This window comes from Drosophila santomea, chromosome 2L (genome assembly GCF_016746245.2).
Source record: "Drosophila santomea strain STO CAGO 1482 chromosome 2L, Prin_Dsan_1.1, whole genome shotgun sequence".
In the NCBI taxonomy this organism is placed as follows: Eukaryota; Metazoa; Arthropoda; class Insecta; order Diptera; family Drosophilidae; genus Drosophila; species Drosophila santomea.
In genome coordinates, this window is record NC_053016.2 from 12,326,648 (window position 1) to 12,351,710 (window position 25,063).

At 40.8% G+C, this 25,063-nt stretch overlaps 1 protein-coding gene across 5 annotated transcripts; it reads left to right on the forward strand.

The window, feature by feature from the left end:
• Positions 1-164: 164 nt before the first annotated feature.
• Positions 165-25,008, forward strand: LOC120446067 (phospholipid-transporting ATPase VA). 5 transcript variants are annotated; one of them, XM_039626846.2, is made up of 16 exons: positions 165-409; positions 830-943; positions 8,078-9,310; positions 19,598-19,778; positions 19,849-20,028; positions 20,093-20,217; positions 20,278-21,345; positions 21,412-21,743; positions 21,808-22,180; positions 22,266-22,433; positions 22,493-22,832; positions 22,936-23,121; positions 23,183-23,383; positions 23,452-23,639; positions 23,697-23,837; positions 24,021-25,008. In XM_039626846.2, exons 3-16 carry the CDS (start codon positions 8,277-8,279, stop codon positions 24,067-24,069), a joined length of 4,566 nt encoding a protein of 1,521 aa, XP_039482780.1. In that variant the 5' UTR covers positions 165-409; positions 830-943; positions 8,078-8,276; the 3' UTR covers positions 24,070-25,008. The 5 variants fall into 5 exon arrangements, with proteins under 5 accessions (XP_039482780.1, XP_039482821.1, XP_039482795.1 ...); XM_039626887.2 differs by having other exon boundaries at positions 23,697-23,782; XM_039626861.2 differs by having other exon boundaries at positions 8,081-9,310.
• Positions 25,009-25,063: the final 55 nt, after the last annotated feature.

Below are 25,063 nucleotides of genomic sequence, written 5' to 3' on the forward strand. Positions count from 1 at the left end.
GAAAGTAATTCTATGCAAAACAAAATGGAAAACATTTTATTATAAATACAAAAAAGCCCCAAAAATTTGTACATCTAAAATCGAGCCAATTTCGGACAATTAGGGGCATTCCTCTTACAGCTGTTAGCACGTCTGGTCACACCAGCCCGAAGTCTGCAAAGTTTTTCTGCTGATTCTGGTTGAAACGACGAGCGGATTCGGACGCGATTTTTGTATCGGGTTTATTTAGGTTGTTACGTTCTCTTCGCGTCGTTTCTTGTTTCTTTGTTTTGTCGGATTTTCGCGCGTGCAGCGAGCAAGGAAAACTAATCATACATAATCATACATTTTCGTGGAGCAAAAACACACGGCAATGTAAATGTTTGATTATATTTTCATTTAAAACGGAGCCAAACTACTGTGTACTTGTGTGAGTGCGAGTGTGTGTGCGTGCGGTGGCTGCGTGTTTGTGTGGAAAAGTGAAAATGCTATTTGGGCCATAATTGTATTGAAATTCTTAGCAACAACAAACCAAACCTCGAATTCGTGGCAAAAAATATGTTCATAAAAGGCAAAAAACCCAACGAAAGGAAGTGAAAAAAGTGAGCGGTTTGGGAATTACCATGCGGTGATTCAAGTGAATTAAAGTCTTTGGGAAATAATTAATAATTGTAAATCAAAAAAGAAAAAAACCCAAAAAAGATAACCTCCTGTCCCGCTCACACTTTCTGCTTGACCTCGGTTATCATATGTTACCTCCCTGTTGTTCTTGTTGTTGCTTTGAATGTGCTGCAACATTTTCGTATTGTTGCCATGCTAAAAATTTGTTTTCATCCCCGTGTAAAAATAGTTTAAAACAAAAAATATAAAACAAAACCCCCACGAAGGCAAGGATAAAATACCCGCAGGAATTTGAATTGATCGAAAAAGTAGGAAATAAATCCACGTCAACGATTTGTATTGGGTAAGTTTTTCGTTTAAACCAAGTTGCCATATTAAAAATTGCAAAGGCAAAAAGTCGGAGGGAAAAAACATAATAAGCCACAGACGGCGGCAATCTACAGAAAAAACAAGTTGGTTGCCAAGAACCAGTTAAGCGTTGCAGACCGACCAACTGCCCCGTCCACCGCCCTCGGCCCCCATCCTCCCAAAAAAATACGACGGGTTTTTTACCTGCCCGCATTCATCTCGCTTACTCCTTCACACACAGCCTCCGATCGTTCTGGCTTCTTCTCCTCCCTCTGTTTCACTCTAAAACTCTGTCTCTCTCTCGTTGTCTCACCGGCATTTGATAAAAGGCAAACAGATTCAAACAGTCGCGGTTTTAATTTTGTTTTTTGTTTTTCTGCGGCTTCGAATTCGATTGCACCGTAATGCAGTAAAGATGCTTGGCCCCACTGTGCACTGTGGGAACAGAAACTGCAAGTGGAATGCGGGGTGAAACAGACCCCCACATTGTAATATCTATTTCGAGCTAAAAATTTGATTTCCTTGGCGCTCAGGCGGTTAAAAATAAAATCTAAATTTATATATTAAAGGTATATTTCTGGCGTAAACAATTTTGAAAATTATCATTCTTTAAATGGTTAAATTTAATGTAACCAGGAGAAATGTGTATCGTGCTTTTTTCTAACAACATCGCATTTAACTACATTTCTAAAATGCTAAATGGTGTGTATTTAACCACGTAAAACAAGGTTAATAAATGTTAGTCTATAAGACAATAATTTAGTTGTATGGATGTTTTTAATGCTGAGTTAAACTGAAATGTTGAGACTAAAGTAAAAACATTGTTGTCGATCAGCAATTCAGTGGACGCTAGCAGCTGTTAAAAATTTCCGATGTTTACCTGGCGGGAAAAAAGTAATTTCTCTTACCTGGGACATGTTTAAAATTCCACGAAGCCGTACTTTTTATGGCATTTCATACGTTGTAAGGGGCAAAAGGGGGTTACTCTAATTTCGTGTGGTTAATTTAATTTGTAAGACCTTTTCTGGTTTTATTTCTACCCACTGTGCGACGTCTTTGGATACTTCTTCATCTACTTCCCCTCCCCGTTCGTCTTCTATTCAATTGAGTTCAACGGTAGTTGACGTTACTCGCTTGCTAATTGCAGTTGAGAGACGGAGAGCGAGAGGCAGAGGGAGAAAGAAAAAGAGCAAACAACAACTTTTAACTGTTTGTTGATGCGTTGTTTGCTCGTTTGTCTCTGCTTCATGCAATCTATTAGTCTCTCTCCCTCAGACGCCCCCACTCTCCTCCCTCCTCCACACAATGACGCTCCATCTCTCTCGTTTGCTCCAGGTACCGTTAAGACAGAGCTTGAGGCAATTGACTCCGATTCGCAGTCCACAATCCGCAATTCGCGATGCAGTCCACACGAAAACAGCAAAAAGACGAATCAGAGACAGAAACAAAGCGAAACAGCGGAAGCAGTCGACTTATCTCCTGTTTTTACAGTTTAACGCCGCCGATTATGGTTGGCTTAGTGCTCATTCGATGTTTATAGCCGAAATATACCCACTGTTTGCCTTGTGTCTCAAACAGTTGACACCTACCGCCATTCAAATAGTACAATTAGTCATCAAATAGTAAATTGTATTTTATATAGAATTTCCAATAAGTAAAGGTGCATGTGCAATTTGATTAGTGTAGTACTGAACAACAGCCTAATGTGAGTTCCGTATTCCAATAATTTCCCAAACCAAACTGAAACCCGCCTTATTATCAGATAATAGGATCATTCAATTAATGGTTGTTTAGCCTAAATAATAGGCACACAACATGTGTGCATGTAATAATCAAAGTTATTAAGTCAAACACTAATAGCTGTTGTATATACGAGTATATATGAGATTTAAATCCCATTACCTTTATGTTAGAAATACTGATGGTTCTTTTTGAAAACGTTTTGGGATTATTCACGGGGGGAATTTACATAAAAGAACTTAAAACTCGAGTGCCTCTACTACCACATACCCTTTACATGCACGTGCCAGTGTTGATAAACGAATTCCGTCCCGAATATCACTTGCAATCTTGGTCCACGAAGTACGTGGCTTTCTTGCTATGGGTTCTTATCACTACGTCAGCTGTCAGAGCTCTATATACTATGTGGACATTATACACATGGTGAACATTCAAGTGGCGTAGTCACTTATCACTACGTCAGCTGTCAGAGCTCTATATACTATGTGGACATTATGCACATGGTGAACATTCAAGTGGCGTAGTCACACGTTTGGTTCATTTGTAGCAATCGCTGGCAATCCAGGCTAAATGTTTATTCTTATTCCTGGCCTAACTTAATTGATTCCACATTGCGTTCTCATGGTTCGACTGCGAATTGGGTTTTCGGCTATGGAATGGATAGTAAAATATGCGATTGGTGATAGTCAATTCGCATGTATAGGGCTCGTAAAACTCCCTTCTGTCATTATGATTTGCGCATTATCGGTTATCACTTAATTTATAACGTTTCTCTTATCTTTCGCCAGTTTCTTTGTTGTGACAAATATAGAGTGTCGCCACTTTACTTTGAAAAACCCAAGTATACCATTTTACAAATAAGTTGACGTACTTTGTTATGTAAACATATAATAGGTTTGTTTATTGCCAAACACCAGACTTTGACAAATTCTAAAAATATTATAAAGGGAAATCACATGTGTTTGCCAAACAAGATCAAAGAAAAAGTTAAAAAGAACATCTGTGTCTATCTCTATAGAATTGTGCATTTATGCTGACCACAAAACAATGGATCTCCTTCAACTCAATGATAATGCTGTTTGCTTATCGCATACCGTGCAATATATTTTTATTAATGCAACTTCTGACTTTCCGTACTCATAAGTATTTCTTGTATGAACCTACTAATTTATTACTTTAAAGAATAAAATTAAGATTATTAAAATGACTGTTTTACTGCCTTGCACTTTCTGGTTCATAGAAAACGAAGTACTTTTGCTTGTTTTCTGCTCGCCTTTCTATACACCCAAGTTTTTGCCATTAACTTTAATGTCTTGCGATTGAGCAGGTGTAAAAGGGGGAGGCAAGTGGCAACAGGCTGGTGCCCATTGTTTTATTACTTACTTAGTTGGTATCGAAAGCCAATCGATCTCTGGCACCGTGGTAAATTAGGGAGGTTTGCGAATAATTGAATACATTAGTATGTTAATTTGGACTCGGGCGCTTTGCTCAGGTCAAAGTTTTAATCAGACGTATATTAAGTGTAGGTGCACCGTTGGTGTCTAGCTAGCGATGAGTGCGTGAGCGCTGAGCTTCGTGAACTCGATATATCGTATAGATAATATAATAAAGTTAGGATTGATAAGGTACCGTAAATGTATAGCAATTAAGTTTATAAAAAAGATGTAACGATTTGAACTGTTCCTACTAATAATAATAATAATCACAAAAGTTTTCTTAAAAAATTTATAAGTATTTAAAATTCTGCAGCATGTAATATTTTAAACTGTTTCTACTAATGAATCATCACAAGGGTTTTCGTAAAAAATGAATAAGTAATTTAAATTCTACAGCATGTAATATTTTAAACGTTTTCTACTAATGATTCATCACATTAAGCTAACATACCCCTAAGATATTCGTGCTTACATACCTATTTGCTTAAAGTATATAAATATGTTTTTAATACCCAACTGCGATTCGCCGTCACGACCTCCTCGCCATCAGAAAAATTAACCCTGTCTGTCAACTGGTGACGATGTAATTGAATAGATAGCAATAGCAAGCTGTGGAGGCGCCCCCGTCAACAGTTTCTAATTAGTTGCGAAACTTGTTGCCCCTTTTTGTGGAGATGGGTGTTTCGTTTTTGCCCAGCCTGAAATTTGCCCAGTTGGCGTGAATATTCTCAGAGTGTTGGAAGATTCCCATGTCAAATGCCAAAGCATCGTACATTTATTTTCAACTCCATTGTTCGGTCGCACAAAGATGCCTTAATTAAGCAGTCCACAAAATTAGCATACGAACGATTTTATAGAGAGTATAGTTTGTGGGGAGATTTGTGTGCTATTTGTCGTGCTCGTTGACTTCATAACATTTATACCACAAGCCACTTGAAACTTACAAAATAATTTATTGAGCTGCAGTTTTAAATGTAAGGCAGAATTTGAAGCGCAAACGATTGCCGTGCGCAATTACAATAATTAGTTACTGAAGTTGTATATGTATGTATCTTATCGGTCGAAATAATTATTCATCACTCGGATTGCTATATCAATTATACGCCCCGTTGTACGAACATTAATATCTCGTCTGGCAAAATGGCACAACAGCTGACGCCGAAGTGCTTTTGCACCCGATAAATAATTAATTTTGCTTTTAACTTAATGACGAGAGCGAGCGATAAATATGCAAGTAGAGCAAAGCACAGAATTGATTAAACAAATAACAGTTTAATTTGAATGGGTTAGAATTTTTTTGCCACAAGTTCTTCAATACATAAATCATTCTGAAAATAAACATTTTTCAAATATCTGCGCATTGTGTTTGTAAACGAATTCACCTTTTCGCCAAATGGTTGAGTTCAAGTTTTGATAGATTTGTATAATTGTACAACGTGAAACAATTGGTAAACAATTTCATATTGCGCATTGAGTTTTAAATAATTGGTTACCTTTGAACTCTTTTGTCTCGAACTTTAATTGTTTTGTATTCATTTCGCAATCTTGGATGAAAACCATTTTATATTTAAAAGGCTTAAGCTTTGCATTGTTTCCATAAGAAGATATGAACCTCGAATTATAATAATTACTTAACATATTGTTTACCTGCTCGCTTTATATGTATTTATATATAATTATTTTATAATTGCCCAGGCCATAAATGTGTTTTCAATGCAAGGTCGACCATTGAATGAACTAAAGTGAGCACTAAAATGAAAAAGCGAACTGTGCCGTCCATTTGAAATATTATTTACTGGGCGATTCTTAAGTGAGTTTTTCACCTCGTCAATTGGCTTTTCAATCGTTTTTCCCCACCCCCACCCCCCAGTTCAATAACAATGACAAATGGGCATCTTAGACATCTGGCGTCTGTTTGGTTGCTATTGAAAATCCAATGAACTTTACAGACAGAGTCGCCATTTATTTTTATCTGTATCTTAATGCTCCCGTTTCTCTTTGGTTTTGGTTTTGGTTTTTGTTTTTATTTTGCTCTTTTTTGGTACCGATTGTGGTAATCGCACCCGGTTTTGGGCTTGGCCTGATGGAATTGTTTATCTCCTCGGTTTATTTCGCATGTGCGTGGCTAAAAATAATTTCAATTTTGTTATTGCCGCTGCCGCTGCCGGTGGAAGTATCGACAGCCGCAAAAGCTAAAAGCCAGATACGGATACGGCCACATCCAGATACAAATGCACTTTGAAGTCGGCCACTGAAGGGGCTTCCACTAATTAGCCGCCGGGGCAGGAGTGAACTTATCAGTCTGGCCGCCTTCTTCAGGTCGTTTAACCCATCGGGTTGGCCAGTAAATAAATCAAGTTTTGGCACTCGAAAGTCTTTTCTTGTAGCTCGTAAAACGGAAAGAAAGGAAAATTAAAAGTCGCAGACAGACATGGTAAAAGTTTCGTTCTATTCTCTATTACACTTGTCTTCCCTTTTTTTCTTTTTCTTTTCATATTCTTGTCTGGGGCGTCTTTTTATGGTTCTCAGCCATGACAATGTCAAAAACTCAATGAAAGCCAAATGACTAAAAACACTACAAGCAGAACTGCAAAAAAGTGAAACAAATTTAATACCAAAAAATTCAACATAGAAAGTTTTACTTCACCGTGTGATTTATGATTTGCCCAAATTGAATTTTACTAATTTAAATCGTATAAAGAGAACGTATAGCTAAAGTCGGTCGTGTGCCAAATTCATTTTTAGCTTTCTTGTGCCCACTGAATATTCTGTGGGTATTCCACAAATATAACGTACATATATAGAAACCGCAATCGGATGTATGTACATATATGCACATGTATATATTTGGTATTTATATTACGCCATTGCCGCAAGTTTGCCAATCACAATGGCTTCACAAATTAGTTATTCGTTCGTTTCATATTGAATTATATGCCAATTGGGCGTTATTCTTATAAATTTTATTGAAGAAAAATATGTTTTAAAGAAGTTATGCTCGAAAAGATAGGCCTTGAGAACGGCATACATCCATTTAATGTAAAGTAATTAAACATTTTTATTTATTAAAACTTTATTATCACTTTAAGCTTTGTTATGTACTGTCCTTTCTAGAAGTCAAGCTAATCAAAATATTTCGTTTCAAGCGGAAGTTGGAGTAAAACATTTAAGTAGCTACAATATATAAAATGATGACTGAAGCTTAAGAATCTATTTAAGGAACAGGAAATTGCACGCAACAATATGTTAGATACCAGTCACTCTGGCTTTTCAATCACTTGCGAATATGAATATGAATATGAATGTGAATATGAAAGAAGGTTCCAATTATAGTTGACCTTGTGTCAGACACTTTTGACAGCTCAGAAATCAAAGTTCAAGCCCAGTGTGATAAATGTTTTTTTTTTTTTGTTTTTGTTGACTTGAACACCTTGAACTTTTTTCTGTCAATGCGGCTATCGATCGAGAAATCGAAATCTTGAAAAGCAGCTGGGCAGCCCAAAGAAAACAACGCAGTGCCACCCACCTGCAGCTTTTGGAGTAGCAAACGCCCCCATTTTCTCGGCACCCGCGTTACGCTTGACCTTGTGGCTCTTTGTGCTCGCCACAGCTCTTTTCGTGATGTTTTCAGTTTGGATTTTTGGCTTATCGGAGGAAGGCCCAAGTCTTAAATCAAGGCCGAGCTCAAAACGCGCGTGTTTTTCTTATTATTATTGTTTTTCGTTTTCATATTTTTGGTGCTTCAGTGCGTCGGACGGGTTCGATAAACTTTGGGGCATTAATTAAGCAGACGCGTTAGGTTTTCATAGCTCCGATTGCTCTGTTTTTACTGCTGCTGTTTGTTTAAAGTATCGAAAAAGTTGTGGGTAACGCTGTCTATCCTATAAGCAAATATTAAATATACCAACTTAGTTGCAAACAATATCTTATTAACTTACTTTTATTCGTTTCAGAAGAACATGGCCTCTGCAACTAAGGGATCACCGCCAACATTCGTGACCAGGTGCTAGGATCAACTTTAAGATCGCTTGGTAGTTTGCAATTGGAACCAAAGTCCATTAGAACTGAGATAAAGCGCAGAGCACATTATCCACACATATCCGGCGTAGATCGTGGCCGAAGAATTTAATCTGATGGTTGTGGCTCGCGAAGATGCCTTCAGCGAACACGGAAGACTTGCGGCGAAAGTTTCTAGTAGTGCAGCAGCAGCGCTCCGCACCGCCCAATCTGACCGGGGATACACTGTCATCGGGTATTCCGAATGCCAGTGTCGGCTCCGCCACCACCAGCCTGATGATGACAACGTCCACGGGTCTGGGCGGTGTGACAATGGGGGCCATGAGTGCCATGGGAGAACCGGAGCGTACGTATGTCTTTCCAGGCGGCAATCCGGTGGTAGGTAGCGCACCTGGTGGAGGTGGTGGAGGCATACCCGGTGTGGCGATGGCAGCTCCATTGCGGGGTCATGCCCGCTCAATTAGCCATGGCGGTGGAGCCATTGTTGGCGCCAACGGGCGACCCATCAAGTCGGCCATGAAGGGCCACCAGCGAGCCTTTTCGCAGGGACAGATCACAGACTCACCACCCGGCAGTGGTGCGCCCGCGGGCAGAGGTCACAGTCGCGTGGGTTCCAAGACGGATTTCATCCTGCCACCGGGTCACAAGGAGGAACCGGCAAGGGAACCCTCGGCGCCCACCTCAGCGACCGGAGGGCGTGGCCATTCGCGGCAAGCATCGCGATCCGAGTCCATATACACACTGCGGCGGACGGAAGCGCCGCCGTGGTGGAAACGCCTCACCCTGTGCAATTACAACACCGGCGACAAGTTCGAGGAGCGGAGCTATCGCATGGTGGTTCCCAATCACACAGTGCCACCGAAGACCCCAAAGAGGGATCATCCCAATGGTCAGTTTGTGGGCAACAAGATACGGACGACGAAGTACACGCTGCTCTCGTTTATACCCAAGAATCTGCTGGAGCAATTCCATCGTGTGGCCAACTTGTACTTCATCTTCATTGTCCTGCTGAATTGGGTGCCGGAGATAAGTGCGTTTGGCAAGGAGGTGGCCATGATACCCGTCCTCTTCGTCCTGGGAGTGACTGCTGTTAAGGATCTCTTCGAGGATCGGAGGAGAAGAGCGTCCGACAAGAGGATAAACAACACCACCTGCCGAGTCTACGATGGGTGAGTACATCAATGCACTCAAATACCACTGCTAAGAATGAATCCACTGATTCATAATTATAGACAAAGAAGAGTACGATATATTTGAGTATTAGATATGTGCCACAGTCCAAAATATGTGATAAGTAAATCGCTGAATCATAGAGCTGATTAAAAATTGTTCTATTGAAAATATGAAAATAATGGAGGAAGAGATATTAGATAACTGAGGCCTTGTCCCAGTCATAAATTTGATGAAAGAAATTTAAATTGATTAATGCTCGTAATAAATTAGAAGATCACTGGAAAATACAATACAGGCCAAACAAACAAGGAATGCACTTGCAAAGGAGATTTTGCATACCAAACTAGTTTCAACCAACGAAAATTTAAGTAATTGAATAATGCGCACCATTCATTTGAGTAACCAGAGTTTAAACGCATAAATAATTTTGTGAATAATGGGACCCTTGTCCATTATGCTCACAATCTACCCGGTAATTTGTCAATTTCCCGTTGGGAAAACTTTGCAGAAGTGTTTGGGATGAAAAGTAAACCAAAGCAGTTGCCACATTTCAAACCCTGCGGCACAGACAGCATTTAACGAACCAGCAAACCCAATTCCAATCCATCGACCACTGGTTGCTGATGGAAATTGTTTGCCCCGTCTGCGATTTGTTTGGCACACACACACCCACACACATATATATATTTTAAAACGTGATCTAGAAATCGATAAAGTGCCAGGAGAGCAGAAGCAGCCATGCCAACAATAACGCTGGCTAAACTTTCCCTCACTGTTTGAACTAAACTTTTGCCCCCCATCCCCCCCACTTTCTTCTGCCTCTCCTCTCCTCTCTGCTGTGGCTTTGGCTTTTGGTTTTAGTTTGTGTTTGGGTTTATGTCCCACATTTGCGCGTGGTTGACGCATACTTTTTAGCTGCCACCACCTTTCTTTTGCCAGACTTTCCAACCAAGTGACAATTTACTTGCATTGCACGTGTACTTACACGGCAAGAAATTCGAGTGTATTTGCATACTGATGATGAACCACAACATCTATAGGTTCTCTTTGAAATCCATCATATTATGCTTGAATTATTCAAACAGAAATGTAACCAAATATAAGGAGTTTTAATATCATTGTCTTGGAATAAGCTTGTTGTAAGCCTCGAACTCAATCTTTTTCATCCATTGTTGTTTTTCGCTGACTTTAACTCTACTTGGTATTCAATTGTTAAGCTGGCTTCCCGTTTGAATGAGGCAACAATAAATCCGCCAAAAGACAAAAAGACAATGGTCCCAAGAAAACTGAACTTTTTGGTATCTACACGCATATCTATGTAGGCCCTCATTTTTTGCTCCATGTGCTGACCAATGAACTTACACATGGTTGTTGCTAATTATATTTGCATTTCCCTATTTTTTCTTGCCACTCTTTGCTAAATTTTCATAAACCACAGCAATTTTGTTGTTTGTCACTACTGTTCGCGTAACTTGTCCAGCACAGTGGTATAAAAAAACTGGGAAACTTGCTTTGGGTGACACATCAATTCATAACTAATAAGGGATTTCCATTTTTTTAAGAAATGAGTACGATAAGGTACAATATATATACGTAAATTATTTTTAAGAAATGTGTCTCTTTTTACTCAGTTCTTATAAATAGTTTATACCAAAATGATTTTCTTATGTCAAACAAAGAGTTTACTTATCGGAAATGGATTTAGCTTGCATATTTACCTTTCGGATGTGGGGGGCAGCTTTTCCAGTTTAACGGCCCTGACCATCTCACGCCTGTCCGATTTTTGTCCACGAATCGAATTCAAGACCATGTGCAGTGAACGCCGAATGATTCATAAATCATTGTTGCGAACTCGAATGAGAGTGTGAATTGCTCGCGATTTCTTCGCTCCATCTTGTACTATCATTGTGATTACGAGTGAACTATTTATTGGATCAAGGTGAACAGAAAATATTTCACTTTTGGCAAATATCTTGATTTCGTTTAATTTTTTTTCTTTTTGCAACGATTTCCCTTTAAATGTCGTGTTAATTGCAACCGAATCGAGTCGTTTTTAAAGTGCTAACTGGGTGATTAAACCCAAATTGAAGTGAGAAAAATCTGAGAATTTAATTAATACCAAATTGAGTACACACAAAGAAATAAAATTAGTCACAGATACATACGTAATTAGGAAGTCAAGGGATTACTTAATAAAATTGTTTTACTGAAAAACATATAAAAACCACTAGCTAAAGAAAAAAGGAGGATTCGCTGTGAGTCATGTATTCATATTATTATAGTGTTGAATAAATTATGTAAAAATCTAAGCAGACTCAAATATTTATTGAACTAATCAGAGACCGTCGCATGTCTCAATGATTCAATCCACTTTATTTGCGCTCGTTGACTTCCGGAGGATTTTTGTGACGCTGGAGTTATTGATATGCCCGGCAAAGAGTCATCTTTGCAATAGAGTCATCGTCTGCAATCGACAGACTGACAACACAGCAACTTTCTGAAGGCGAGGTCGCCCCATTCATATTCTGCTATATGGTCAAAGGTTTTCGCTTACAGAACCAAAACGAAGATCTTCATTCGTAGCACTTTTACCTTATGTAATGCATTATGCAACACTCACTACACTCGCGCATCTGGCAATCTGAATCATACGAGTTTTTTTCTGGAATTAAGCGGAAACTGTAAACTGCAATTGCCACTCACTGCAGCTCGCCATGCATGAAAGTTTACATTTTCTTTCTGATTTCTGATTTCTGCTTGATTGTTTATTGCATTTTGTAAATGCTGGAAACCTAAATTTGCGTAATTGCATTTCGAGCAGTGGGATTTCAATGAAAATAGCAAAATTAATAATCAGAGAGAAACATGTGCCATAAAATTTGAATTTTTATGGTAGTAATAAAGTAAGTGCACTAAATGCCACTCTAAAATGTTACTTGTAGCGTTTTAAATGTGAGATTAAGAAATTTAATGCCAAATGCGAAGTAACTTTGCTTTACGATCTTGAACTTGACTTGCCTTGAAATATATGAGAACTAAATTAATATTTAATGGGCTTATTTTACCGTTCAATCGCACTTTGGCTAAACTCAATAAAATGCCGGAATAGGTTTGTTCCATTGTTGTGTGTCCACTTGAGATGGGCGGTATGTCAGCTGGCGATTCTCTCAGGTGTCAAGTGTGCACTTTCGCCGAAACTCCATGAATATATTCCACAACCAGCCTGAGCTCTGTGAATCTGATTTCAGTTTTGAGCTCTCTGCATTAAATATAAATCTAAAACACGGCCATCAAGGTTGTGGGAAGAATTTGTGTGGGGCACGTTGTGAGAACGCTAACCTTGAAAAGCAATCGCGATATGACCGCAGAACCGTACAACCGAATGTATCTGTCGGATGTGGTTCTAAAGCCACCTAGATGATGGTGGTGTTGATGATCGAAATGCGAATATCACATCCCCCTCTGAATGGTTATGCTCTACTGGTTCGTATCTGTTCTTGTGCCATTACGTTGATCTCCATCGTTTTTCGGGGTTGTATTGCTCTATGGTTTATTGTTTGCTCGTTTGGTAAAAGGCTCAAAGATTTGCTTGCCACACACGAGCACTACACAGTGTAAGGCCCGAACTCATGACATTGAAAATGCTAAAATACAGCAACAGACAAACGGGTTTTCCATTCCCCATTCAAGCAAACCGGTTGGCAATCATCGTTTACTGTCTCAAACTCACTCGGTCTCAATCTTGAATCTCAGTCCCAGCCTGGGAGACTTGTACATGGCGGTGTTTGTCTAGCAAGAACCACAGACTCTGCTGCTGTATCTCTATCTCCGCCGGATTCCCAGTCTCGGTGGCGTTGGCTAAAACCTGCTGCTGCTGCTGCTGCTGCTGCTGATGCTGATGCCCCTGCAAAGCCGGCTCTCCGTCTAATGGCCATGTTAACAAACCCCAGAGACCATTAACACCGTGCTGCAATTGTCAGTTGAGCTTGCTGTTTGCTGTTGTCCAAGTTTTTCTATTCGTGTTTGCCGTCTTCGGAGGTTTTCTTGCAGTGTCACTGATCCGGTGGCTTGTTTTCAACTCAGTGGAGTTCAAGTCAAGCCAAAGCTCAGGGTAGAGTTTTGCTCAGGGACAAGTTAAGGGGAATATATGGTCAGCCAGGTGATGGCTTTGGGTTCAGACGTATGTATGTATATGGATGCAATTCACAACTCTGCCAATTGAAAAAGAAAATGTTCACTAATGATTCAACTAAACGAGCAATCGCCACACGCAAAAACCAAAAATGTTATCTTTTTAGAATATGTCAAACGAAAATTAATCATTTATCTTCAAGTTTTTGCTTTTATTTACGGTCGAGGGAACATTTTAAACTAGTTCTCCGCGTAGCTATCAAAACACTTGAGATAATATTTGATCAGTTCCAATGACATACATACCTAAATATAATATCATGATCAGAAATTCCCAAGAAATATAAGCACGTACCAGAACTACAAGCCAATAATAAGTTAAATTTGTTTCTTGCTCATGTAAAACATTTATTTACTTATTTAGATATACATAGTTTGCAAATATTGGAGCTCTAAATTTTCTGGAGCCGCCATTCGCAAACGTTACCTAAAATTCCACCAGGTCTTTGAATGGCGTTAATTGTTAACTAAAAGCAAGTAAACAGGGAGTGTGATTGTTTGATTTCAATTTGACTGGGCCAAGCGGAAGACTTTATTTGCCTTGTATCACTGTAACACAATTCGCAATCAGCGAGGGGCATTGCCCATTACAATATTTACACTCAGAACCGAATAGATATTTCCCCCCATTTGAATTCCATATCCCAACATTTCCATCCGTAATTCCAGTTTTTCTCTTCTTTTTTTTTTTTTGCCGCCAACAAGCGATTGCCAAGTGCAAAATGCTGTTCAGATACAAGAGGAATCTCAGAGATATGACTGCCCAGATATCAAATGACGATTTGAGTAGTCCACTTGGAGAAAAACATTTACATTCAACATTCAGGCGAGGCAACTCGAATAGCTTCACCGACAAATGCCGATAGCTACATAGATGAAATATGAGTATGAGATACTGGGCATTCATTTGCGGTCAGTTTTGTTTGTTTGGTTGGTATAGCTGGACAAATAAACTGACTTTTGTTTGGCCTGGCCTTTCCCAATAATTGACCTTACTTACTGTACTTGCAGTGCTGGCCGATAATTGTCATATGAGTTTTGCCCGCCTGCGGCCACATTCCTTTGCCGCGGGGAAAAGAGCTTTATTAATAATTAATTTAGGCGGGCAATTGAGCGATGGCCGCTGAAAACACACACACACATATGTTGCTTAAGTTGAACTTCTCATTTGCCCAAGTCCTCTGTTGCGTGCAACGAGCTAATTACATGGCCAAACTGTCTTTTCATTTCTTGGCGACGGAGTGGGCCAAAGGTGGGTTAAGTACACAGCCGTCTAGCGGCACTGTCGGCTCCATTGAACCGCTTTACGTACCGCCCAACACCCACCGCCCACCATCCACAACCCACCTCTCACCACCCACCACTTACAACTTGTGCTTTAATAATGTTTACATGATTGATTCATGCGCGATGGCTCTTAGTCAAGTTAATGAGGCACTGCCACCGCTACAGTTACTGTTTTTGTTTTTGTTTCTGTTTGAGTGCCTGTGCGCCAGTGGGCGTTTCTTTTCCACCCACCGCCCTTTCTTCGCTTGAATGGGTCAACTTTAAAAATTTATTATAAAAATCACTTGCGTGCTCTGTTTACTTGGCTTTTATTTTATTTTTTTCTCCCATTCGATGTCGAGGAAATGGGTACGTCGCTTTGCCTTTTGTGGGTGCGCCTTAAATGCATTAACTCAGCGCAATAAAGCTCGGAAAAACCAAACCCAGCATGACGGACATTGCAAGGACGACCTTCAAAGTGTTCCGACTTCATGGCGTGGGTGGGCAAACTTTTCATTGATGGAAACAATGTAGCGCGCTGTTGGTGTCATTTAAAGAGTACTCACAAAAGTGGTTTTAAAGATCGGAAATGGCCTTCCTCACGTTTATTTATTCCCAAACATCATTAGCAGTCAATCATATACAAAAGAAAGTATATAAAGGATAATCTGTTTTTTGAGGAACATAATGATTGATGGTTCCCTTCAAAGTAGAACAATAGTCACCAATCTTTTCCCTTGCGAATACAAACAATATCGACATCTATCGGTCCACTTAAATGAAACTACGGCAATACTGCGCATATCAAATGCGAGTAAATATGGTTTAATTTACGTAGATCCAAGTTCGCCGCCACCAGTGGAGTACGTAGTCCATGGTGCGATGTTGGGCCAACTTTATCTGCGTGGGCTCATCTGGATGTGGATGGGCTTTCCTGGGGATATGGGCTTATTAAATGCTGAATTATTTATGACAGCACAGTGGGGGAGCAGTAGGGTCCTGCGGGCAGAGTTCTTCTGGTTATGTTTACACAACCTGGCTAACGCTTCGTTGGCTTTTGCCTAATTTGCTTCTCTGTTCAGGCTGCTAGTCGGTTTTTGGCTGCCTTGGCATGTGTAAGTTAACTAATCGCCGGCCCCCACATGTTTACATTGGGTCTGCGGAAAGTGCCTTTTAAACAACAACCTTGTCGCTACATGAACTTACCATATAGGCGGATAGCTGTCTGGCCATTCCCATTCCCATTCCCTGTTCCTGTTTATGTTGCAGCACTTTATTGACTCCGCTAACGGCGGGGGGCATGCGCATTTGCCCACATCTATTGCCCGTCTCCATGTTATGCGAACCTTTGGAAAATTACCCTAACATTTCCAGGTCCATAACTACCTCAAACGAACATGCATGACCCACTTTGGCCACATAAATTTCCATGTATACGATGGCAAGGAGGCCAGGAGGGAGGCAGTGCGGCCAGATGGGAGCACTAAATAATCGAATGCACGGTCCAATACACTGAGAACACAATTTCCCATTGCCGAAGATCTTCTTCACTAGGTAATATAGAAACCCATGACGCAATTGGCCTACATACAGTGCGTGCACTGATTCTTTGGACATGCATGAAGATGGCGTTGCACTTATCTTATCTGTAGTAATGAATCACTGCATATATGCTTGATAATAATTTATTGAGAAATGCGATCAAGTTTGAAATAAATAGCTAACTTAGTTGAGCTTTTAAAGTATTTCAACATATCCCCCAAAAGGTTTTCTTATAAAGAGTATTAAATTTTATTAATTAAGTGCAACACAGAAAAGGTCGTAGATCAATAATGAATGATACGTGCTCGTATGTATCACCATGACTATGCTGAATGTAGTTTCTGGCCCGGCATGAACATCATAAAATTCGATTTGAAGAGACCCATGTAATTTCGCTTTCGAGTTAGATCGATGCCATCCCCATTTTAATTGACACACTGAGGGGAGAAAATACACCAACTTCACCCTATAAGAGGGGCGTGTGAGAAGCGCGGAGAAAGGCGCGAGAATGAGTAAACTGCCGCTAGAGGGCGTTACCAATTCGACCCACATTCTCTTCAATCCAAATGCAAAACGAAATCGAAAACACAACTTCAATTTGGGTTAGCGAAGTTGCGTGAGTTTCACTTTTATTTCAAGTGGCTTCTTTTTTTTTTTTTGGTAAGCGGGGCGAATAATTCAGCAATCAACGTGCTCATCGTCGGGTTAAACTCGCATTAATTTAGCATTTCTGGAAAACGCCTAATAAATCGAGTCAGGCTCGGTAATTGCGCTTCGCCAAAAGCGCATTAAAGATTCAACAGCCGAGACGCCCTAGGGGTAAATATGAATCCGCGACTAAAGTGGGTAGGGTCCAATTAGGTGACATGCAATAAAGCACGGGGTGGCACAAAAAACTTGTCTGACTGAGACCGAAATCCGCTCCTCTGGCGTTGTGTTTACTGGTGTCTCCTGGCGTGGCTGGGCTGCATGTCCTCCCCGAGGGATACAAGCGGAATATCGCGCCTGGAGGTGGGTGCACTGCTTGGTTACTTGGTTTCTAGGTGGCTTGGTGGCTTGTTAATGGACTTGACACTTGCCCAACAGTTGGTCACGCGCCGCAAGACAACGCCCATAATGATGATAATTACAAGACCAACAGCTGTCGCCTTCTTACTATAACTTGCACTTGTTGTTCCGCTCGATCCGGCTATTGAAGGTTTTTTTTTGTTTTTTTTGTTTTGTATCCATAGGAATATGATTAATGACGTGGGCTGTGCTGTGCGGTCAGCGGGTGAGTAACACTTGACCCAAATAAAATGTATCGCCAGAGAAAGTGTGCGCGAAGTTGGCGAAGTTGGTGTTGCAAGGAAAGTGAGAGGGAAAGCAAAATCAAAATCAAAACAAATGGATCTGGTCATAAAAAGAACATCGAATAATTATGAACACTTGATCAAGTTCCGTTTATAAAATGGGGAATAATGCGATCTTATTTAGAGTTGATATCAAATAAACCTGAACTTAAATGAATTAAAACCAAATTGAATTTTATTATTAAGTAGTTTATATATGGTACTAAAAATAGATAGATAGATAGAATTGATAGTTGAACAAGTAGTTAATAAGTTTACGTCGATTTTAAATCTTATCACCCGTGATTGATTAGACACGACCTCAATTCAATTAACTTTAAAACACAATTCTCCGAAACATGAGGCATTTTCAAGAAATCGGAATTAGCTGATCTAATAAACCCCCTAACAATAATGGTTTATAGCACGCTTTCGTCATACAAAATAAAGCACTTCATAGTGAACGAATCAATATCTTATCAAAGGAAGTGCTTAATAAAATGCGATTACATTTGAAGAACCTGGTCGAAATGGCATGTTATTGAACGTGATGTATGTATATAAGGGAACACAGTTCTGTCAACCGAACGAATGACTTGCAGACCGTCAGCCGCTGTCAATTAGAGAATTGCATTTACCGGGCCAGAAACAAGAGTTGGTCGTCAAAAATGGTAACACAACACAACACAACACAACAAAGAAACAAATATAATTATATGGTCACAAAGGGGCTGAAAGGGGACGTGGGCAAATTGCGTTAGAATGTGCAATCTTGCTAATGACCCAATTAGAACGATGGCTAAAGCGAAAGCTTTCACCACCGACCTGTTTTTCTATTTATTTTATTTTTTTGTAGGGTAATTGTGTACAGGACATGCCAGTCTGGATTCTAGCACTGGAAGGACACTGTCCACACAATGACAGAAAGTTCAGGGCAGTGGGTCGGACACGCGACTGTTAAAAATTACATTTTCCAACCATAACAATTTCGCGTCGGACGGAACTTGAACTGAACTTGAATGAAATGGAATTGTGTCTGTCCCTGTCCCTGTCCACGTCCTTGCACTTCCTACTCCGCCTTCCCAATGGCAAACTCTCTTTGCGGACTCTTTCATAAATATCAAAGCAGGGCAAAGATGACGCCACTACATGTTTCCCAAAACGAGCTGACATGTGACCCATGAAATTTTACCAAAAAAAAAGAAACCATGGGCACACAGAGAGGAATACTTTCTCGGTGACGCAGGGGAAACTCCAGCAACCACTCGGCGCCTCCACAGCGTCATCTTCTTTTTGTCAAGGTCGAGGCCAAGTGGTGGCACATTTTTTCGCAATTTACTAGTTACTTTAATAACCCACCCACATGCGAGCCCTGACCGCCAGGCCACAGCTTGTCTCCCCACTTGGCACACCTCCTCCATTAACCAAGCAGCACTTATCCCAATCCCTGACCTTAGCCTACCCTAAACCACTAACCAAATAACCCGGCCATACAAGCCAAAACCCAACACAACCCGACCAAACCAAACCAAAACAGCGCAACTTAACTCGCATGTAAATTGTCTTGCGTGGCGGACCATCAATGTGTTCATTTGACAATAATTGAGTTTTGGTTATGACGAGCATTTCATGAATATTGCATTGAAATTTTATATCTGTATAGGTATGACGGCCTGAGCGACATTTCGTGACCAGAGGTTGACATTTTGAAAGCCAGCTGGAGCTCGATTCTTTGGCATTTCGAATATTTACTTTAAAAATGTTTTTGAAGAAATAATGTAGACAGAATGTTAGCACATCCGGCTAGCCTACGTAATATATAGGCTTTTTTTTGTAGACTTTTGTTAACTTTAAAAACTTAATAACTAACACATACTGCTATTATTTATATATATAATCTTCATAATTTTTGTAAAGTTGTCAGCTAATCTACAACAATTCTTTTTGTTACAGAGAGACGGAGCGGTACAAGAAGGTGAAATGGCAGGAGCTGCGTGTTGGGGACATTGTCCACCTGTCCAACAACGAAACGGTGCCGGCGGATATCCTGCTATTGCGGACAAGCGACCCCCAAGGGGTGTGCTACATAGACACCTGCGATTTGGACGGTGAAACGAATCTGAAGCGACGCGAGGTGAGTTCCCAGCAATTAGCTAACCCACTTGCTCTACGTGATTCTACTGATATTTGGCATTCCATCGCAGGTTGTACGTGGCTTTGAGGAGATGCAGAGCATTTTTGTGCCCAGCAAGTTTGTTAGTCGCGTGGAAGCGGATGCGCCGACCACGAAGCTATATAGATTCCATGGGGCCTTAATACATCCAACTGGGGAGCGTGTGCCCATATCGACCGAGTGCCTTTTGCTGAGAGAGAGCAGACTGAAGGTGTGTTAACTCTAATTATAACTCCAATGCACATTCTTTAATTAAAATTGGTTTTTTACTTCAGAATACGGACTATATCGAGGGTATTGTAGTCTATGCGGGACATGAAACGAAGTCTATGCTGAATAATAGTGGTCCAAGGTACAAGCGATCCCAGGTGGAACAGCAAATGAATATTGATGTGATATGGTAAGTAACACGCGGAGATAAAGAAAACATGTTAATAATTAATAATTAATTAACTTTCAGGTGTGTGATAATTTTGTTGATACTGTGCGTTGTTGGCGCTATTGGATGCAGAATGTGGTTGAGCTCGTTTACCCATTTCCCGGTGCCCTATCTGCCCCCGAATAAACTGACTGCCAATATGGAGAGCATGTGGATTTTCTGGACGTACATCGTCATCCTGCAGGTGATGATTCCACTGTCCCTCTACGTGACCATCGAACTGTGCAAGATCCTGCAGGTCTATCACATCCACAACAATGTCGATTTATTCGATGCGGAGACTAACAAACAAACGGAATGCCGTGCAATGAACATAACCGAGGAGTTGGGCCAGATTCAGCATATATTTACAGATAAAACAGGTACTCTCACGGAGAACAAGATGATCTTTCGACGGTGCGTTGTCAATGGATCGGATTACAATCATCCGCCTTCGGAGCTTGAAAAGATATACTCTAAGCCAGGTGCCCCCGCACCGCCACTGATTCCGAATGATAATCTGAATAGCGACATGGCGCAACTAACACAAGGAACATATCTCACACCTCATGCGCAGCGCATCCAGGAATTTCTCGTGGTACTGGCCATCTGCAACACGGTTATCGTGGGTGCTGCGCCGCATCGTGATATGATGAATGCCAGTGGGATCATCGAAGTGCAGCAAATGGGCAATAGCCCCGCGAACCTAAAGCACGGAAAGCAGCGACAGAAGTTGCTGGTTAATAGCACAACTACGACCACAACGACGACTATACTAAATGGACCTGCGACACAGCAACAAGTAGTGTCCATCCCAGCGGATCGTTACATCCGGCTGGCTGAATCACGATCGGTGACTCCCTCTCCACCTCCCAATCTGCTTTTTGCGCTGCCGGCTCAGAGCCATCAGCCAACTCTTTCGCCCATCAGCAGTTCAGCTGAATCGTCGCCGAATTCCGAGTCTGAATCACCATCGCCGCCCATGAAAAACAAGTCCCTTTCCAACAGCATTTCACCCACCGGAAGGGCAAAGGCTGTCATTAACTCCAAGATTACCAGTATTGCGACCTTCCTGAATGCCAAAACTCAGGGCAAGCGATTAAAGTTGCCGTAAGTATCATCATTTATTGGTATTTTTAAAGATACACCTTAATAGTTTGCCATTATCATTTCTAGTTCATCCAATACGGGAACGATTTACAGAACCGCCGATGGGCGACCGCTCTACGAAGCCGAGAGTCCTGATGAGTTGGCACTCGTGAATGCTGCTTATAGCTATGATTGCTGCCTACTGAATCGCAGTCCCAACCAGATTTTGGTCAGCATGCCAATGGCGGAGGCCACAAGGGAGTACGAGATACTCAAGGTTCTGCCCTTTGATTCCAGTCGCAAGTGCATGTCAATTGTGGTTCGCCAGATTGGCACTCAGGAGATTGTGCTGTACACCAAGGGCGCAGATAGCTCTATCATGCCCGTCTTGGTGCCCTGCTCGCATAACAGCCCCGAAGGTACATTACATATAATATTTCATTTTTCTGTTCCAATAACATTGACCGATTTTATTCATTTAAGGCATATTGCGAGAGCAGACACAGCAACAGCTAGATCGCTATGCCCGCGAAGGTCTGCGCATCCTAGTAATGGCCAAGCGGACGCTGAACTCTGCCGACTATACGGATTGGTGGGCGCGGCATCAGGAAATCGAGATGTCGCTGGAGAACCGCGAACGAAGATTACGCGACTCGTTTGCGAAGCTGGAGAGCAATCTGACCCTGTTGGGGGCAACAGGAATCGAAGATCGCCTACAGGATGGAGTGCCGGAGACGATAGCATCGCTTCTTTCCGCGGGTATATCAGTTTGGGTTCTGACTGGTGACAAGCCCGAAACGGCCATTAATATTGCCTACTCAGCAAAGCTATTTACCCAGCAAATGGAGCTCATAAGGCAAGTGAAGTTTTAAATTAAAACCATTTCTATAATTTTTTTGTTTACTTTCGAGTATCTAATTGGAATTTCTGTGTGATTTTAGGTTAACAGCACGATCCCGCGATGCTGCTGAAACAGCCATAAATTTCTACCTGACTGATATGGAGAATGACAAGACAACATCCTCGTTGGGCTATGGCCAGCCGATAAGAAAGAAACAACGCGCATTGGTTGTGGATGGAAAGACCTTAACTTTTATTCTAGATCCCAAGTGAGTTGTTCACAAAATTTGTGTCTTCGTTCTCTTAATAATTTGCATTACTCTGGCAGGTCCAAACTAATTCTGCCTTTTTTGCGGCTGGCTAAGCGGTGCGCTTCGGTACTCTGCTGCCGATCCACTCCGCTGCAGAAGGCATACCTAGTCAAAGTGGTTAAGGAGGAGCTCAACCTGAGAACCCTAGCCATCGGGGATGGCGCCAACGATGTGTCCATGATCCAGATGGCAGATGTCGGCGTTGGAATCTCTGGTCAAGAAGGCATGCAGGCTGTCATGGCCGCCGATTTCACTCTACCACGATTTCGTTACTTGGAGCGCCTTCTTTTGGCGCACGGCTATTGGTGCTACGATCGATTGTCCCGCATGATTTTATACTTTTTCTATAAAAATGCTGTAAGTTTTATGGTACTGCATTTATATAACTCGACCCAGTATTTAATAAGATCTGAATATATAAAACGGAAGCCTTAAATCTAACGATATGCCCTTATTTCAGGCCTTTGTCTTTCTGATATTCTGGTACCAGTTGTACTGCGGATTTTCTGGACAAGTGATGATGGATCAGATGTACTTGATGCTGTATAATTTAATATTCACCTCGCTGCCGCCATTGGCCATTGGAGTGTACGACAAGCGTGTGGCCGAAGATCTCCTGCTAAAAAATCCATATCTCTACAAAAATGTAAGTTGACAAACTTGCTTGTATCATCATCGATTAATTATAATGAAACCTTCTATTTAAGGGTCGACTGGGCGTAGCTTATAGACCACACGACTTCTGGCTTATACTACTGGATGCCCTCTATCAGAGCCTGGTCATATTCTTCGTGGCGCTGTGCGCCTATGCGGAAAGCGATGTGGGAATCTGGGAGTTCGGTACGACGATTACGGCATCCTGTCTTTTCGCCAACCTCGTGCACTGTGCCATTGAAATACGTTCCTGGGTGAGTTTATTTAACAAGGTATATACAATTTCATCATGCTTATTCTAATTCCGTATATCCCTTTCCAGACTGTGCTGCATGTCCTATCCATAGTGCTTAGTCTGGGTTCCTTCTACCTCTTTGCGATCGTTTACGATTCTGTGTGCATGAATTGCTTCGGAGTCCGGTCCTCATACTGGGTCATCTTTGTGTGCTTTGCCTCCGCTGTTCACTGGCTAGTGATAATGCTCTCCACGGTGGTGGCAGTTCTGCCACGGTTAGTATGAAAATAAATTACGTTTTAAGCATCCTATTGATTTCCTTTTCTTTACAGCCTGCTCCTAACAACAGTGCGTATATCGTTGTGTCCCGACGACAGCACCAAAGTTATCCTGCAAAGCAAACGCGAGCGCAGCAGAGGTGAGGGTTTGTTAGTTACTTGGTCGCGCTCCACGTCAGCATCATCAATCTATAGGTAAAAAGGCACAAAATACTTGATTCGAAAGCAAGTTGCAACATTTTCATTTGCACGATTTGAGTACACCCTATTGAGCATGTATTAGTTTATTTTGATTTTGTGTCTTTTTATTTGTACATTGTTGCGCAAACCTTTAATGTAATTCGTACCTAATCCAACAAAACTCATACTGTTTTGCAGAATCACCGATTATGGGTCTAAGAATCAGATTATAACAACGATTACCTGATTGAGCGCCAAAATGTAATTCTTCGGCTATCTCAGCGGCAACTAAAATAAGGAAGACGACTATCAAACCCTAAAAATTGTACACATGTGCTTTCGCTCTAAATATGTGGCCTTCGACACCGATTATTGATAATATTGCGTTAGTTTAGTTAATCCACTTATCTTAAAAGTACTTAGTAAGCAATTGAAATAATTTGTTTAGCGAATGATTCGTTCAGGAAGCGCTTAGTGTTCCGAGTTATCTATTTGAATTTTAGTTAAACTGTTTGCCTTAACACTAGAATGAAAGCAATTGCACAATTGCATGCATGTCATAGTTTACATATTTATTTGTATAAAATTATAGAGCCAACGCTCGAGAATTGGACCCAACCTAACCGACTATTGTTAAAAAGAAGCAAAAAATACAATGCTAATTTATGTGTACGATTATTTAAACTAGCGACTAATAGATGTATCACCCTAACAGAAATACTTGACAATTCAAACACAACAGAACTCCATTGCGAGTTCGATGATAAGGCTGTGATTCTACACTCATGAAGGATATACCTAAGCATAAGATATACTATATACATACACAAACCTATAGATCTAGACTTTTAGATTAGTTGCATTAATTCAAGTATTGACAGAATTGTTTCTCACCTTCTGTTTCTTAGTTTGTTGTGTAAACAAGAACATTTTTTACTTTTTTATTGAGACCATGCAATGACAAGTTATAGTAATCGATTGTTGTAATCTATTAGTTGTACTAAACCAATTAATCTACTTGTAGTCCTCTTCAAAAAGAATACAATAAGATAAACTCTAAATGCAATTCGAAATTAACTGGGTTTGTTAACAGAATGAATACCAGAGAGCAAAAATTGTTAGCTGAATATTTACATTGTTGAAAAGCAAGAAATCATTAAATGAAATAAATGTATATTTACCAAAACGTCAACAGAGTGTTCATTTCAAAAGTTACTTTTATCAAAGGGAAACAATTTATT

Excerpts from the sequence above, each read along its gene's own strand:
- LOC120446067 (XM_039626846.2), top strand. The coding sequence starts at position 8,277 with ATGCCTTCAGCGAACACGGAAGACTTGCGGCGAAAGTTTCTAGTAGTG. Across the intron at positions 9,311-19,597 it reads ACCTGCCGAGTCTACGATGG|AGAGACGGAGCGGTACAAGA; the intron begins GTGAGTACATCA and ends TTTTTGTTACAG. Across the intron at positions 23,838-24,020 it reads TCAGCATCATCAATCTATAG|AATCACCGATTATGGGTCTA; the intron begins GTAAAAAGGCAC and ends ACTGTTTTGCAG.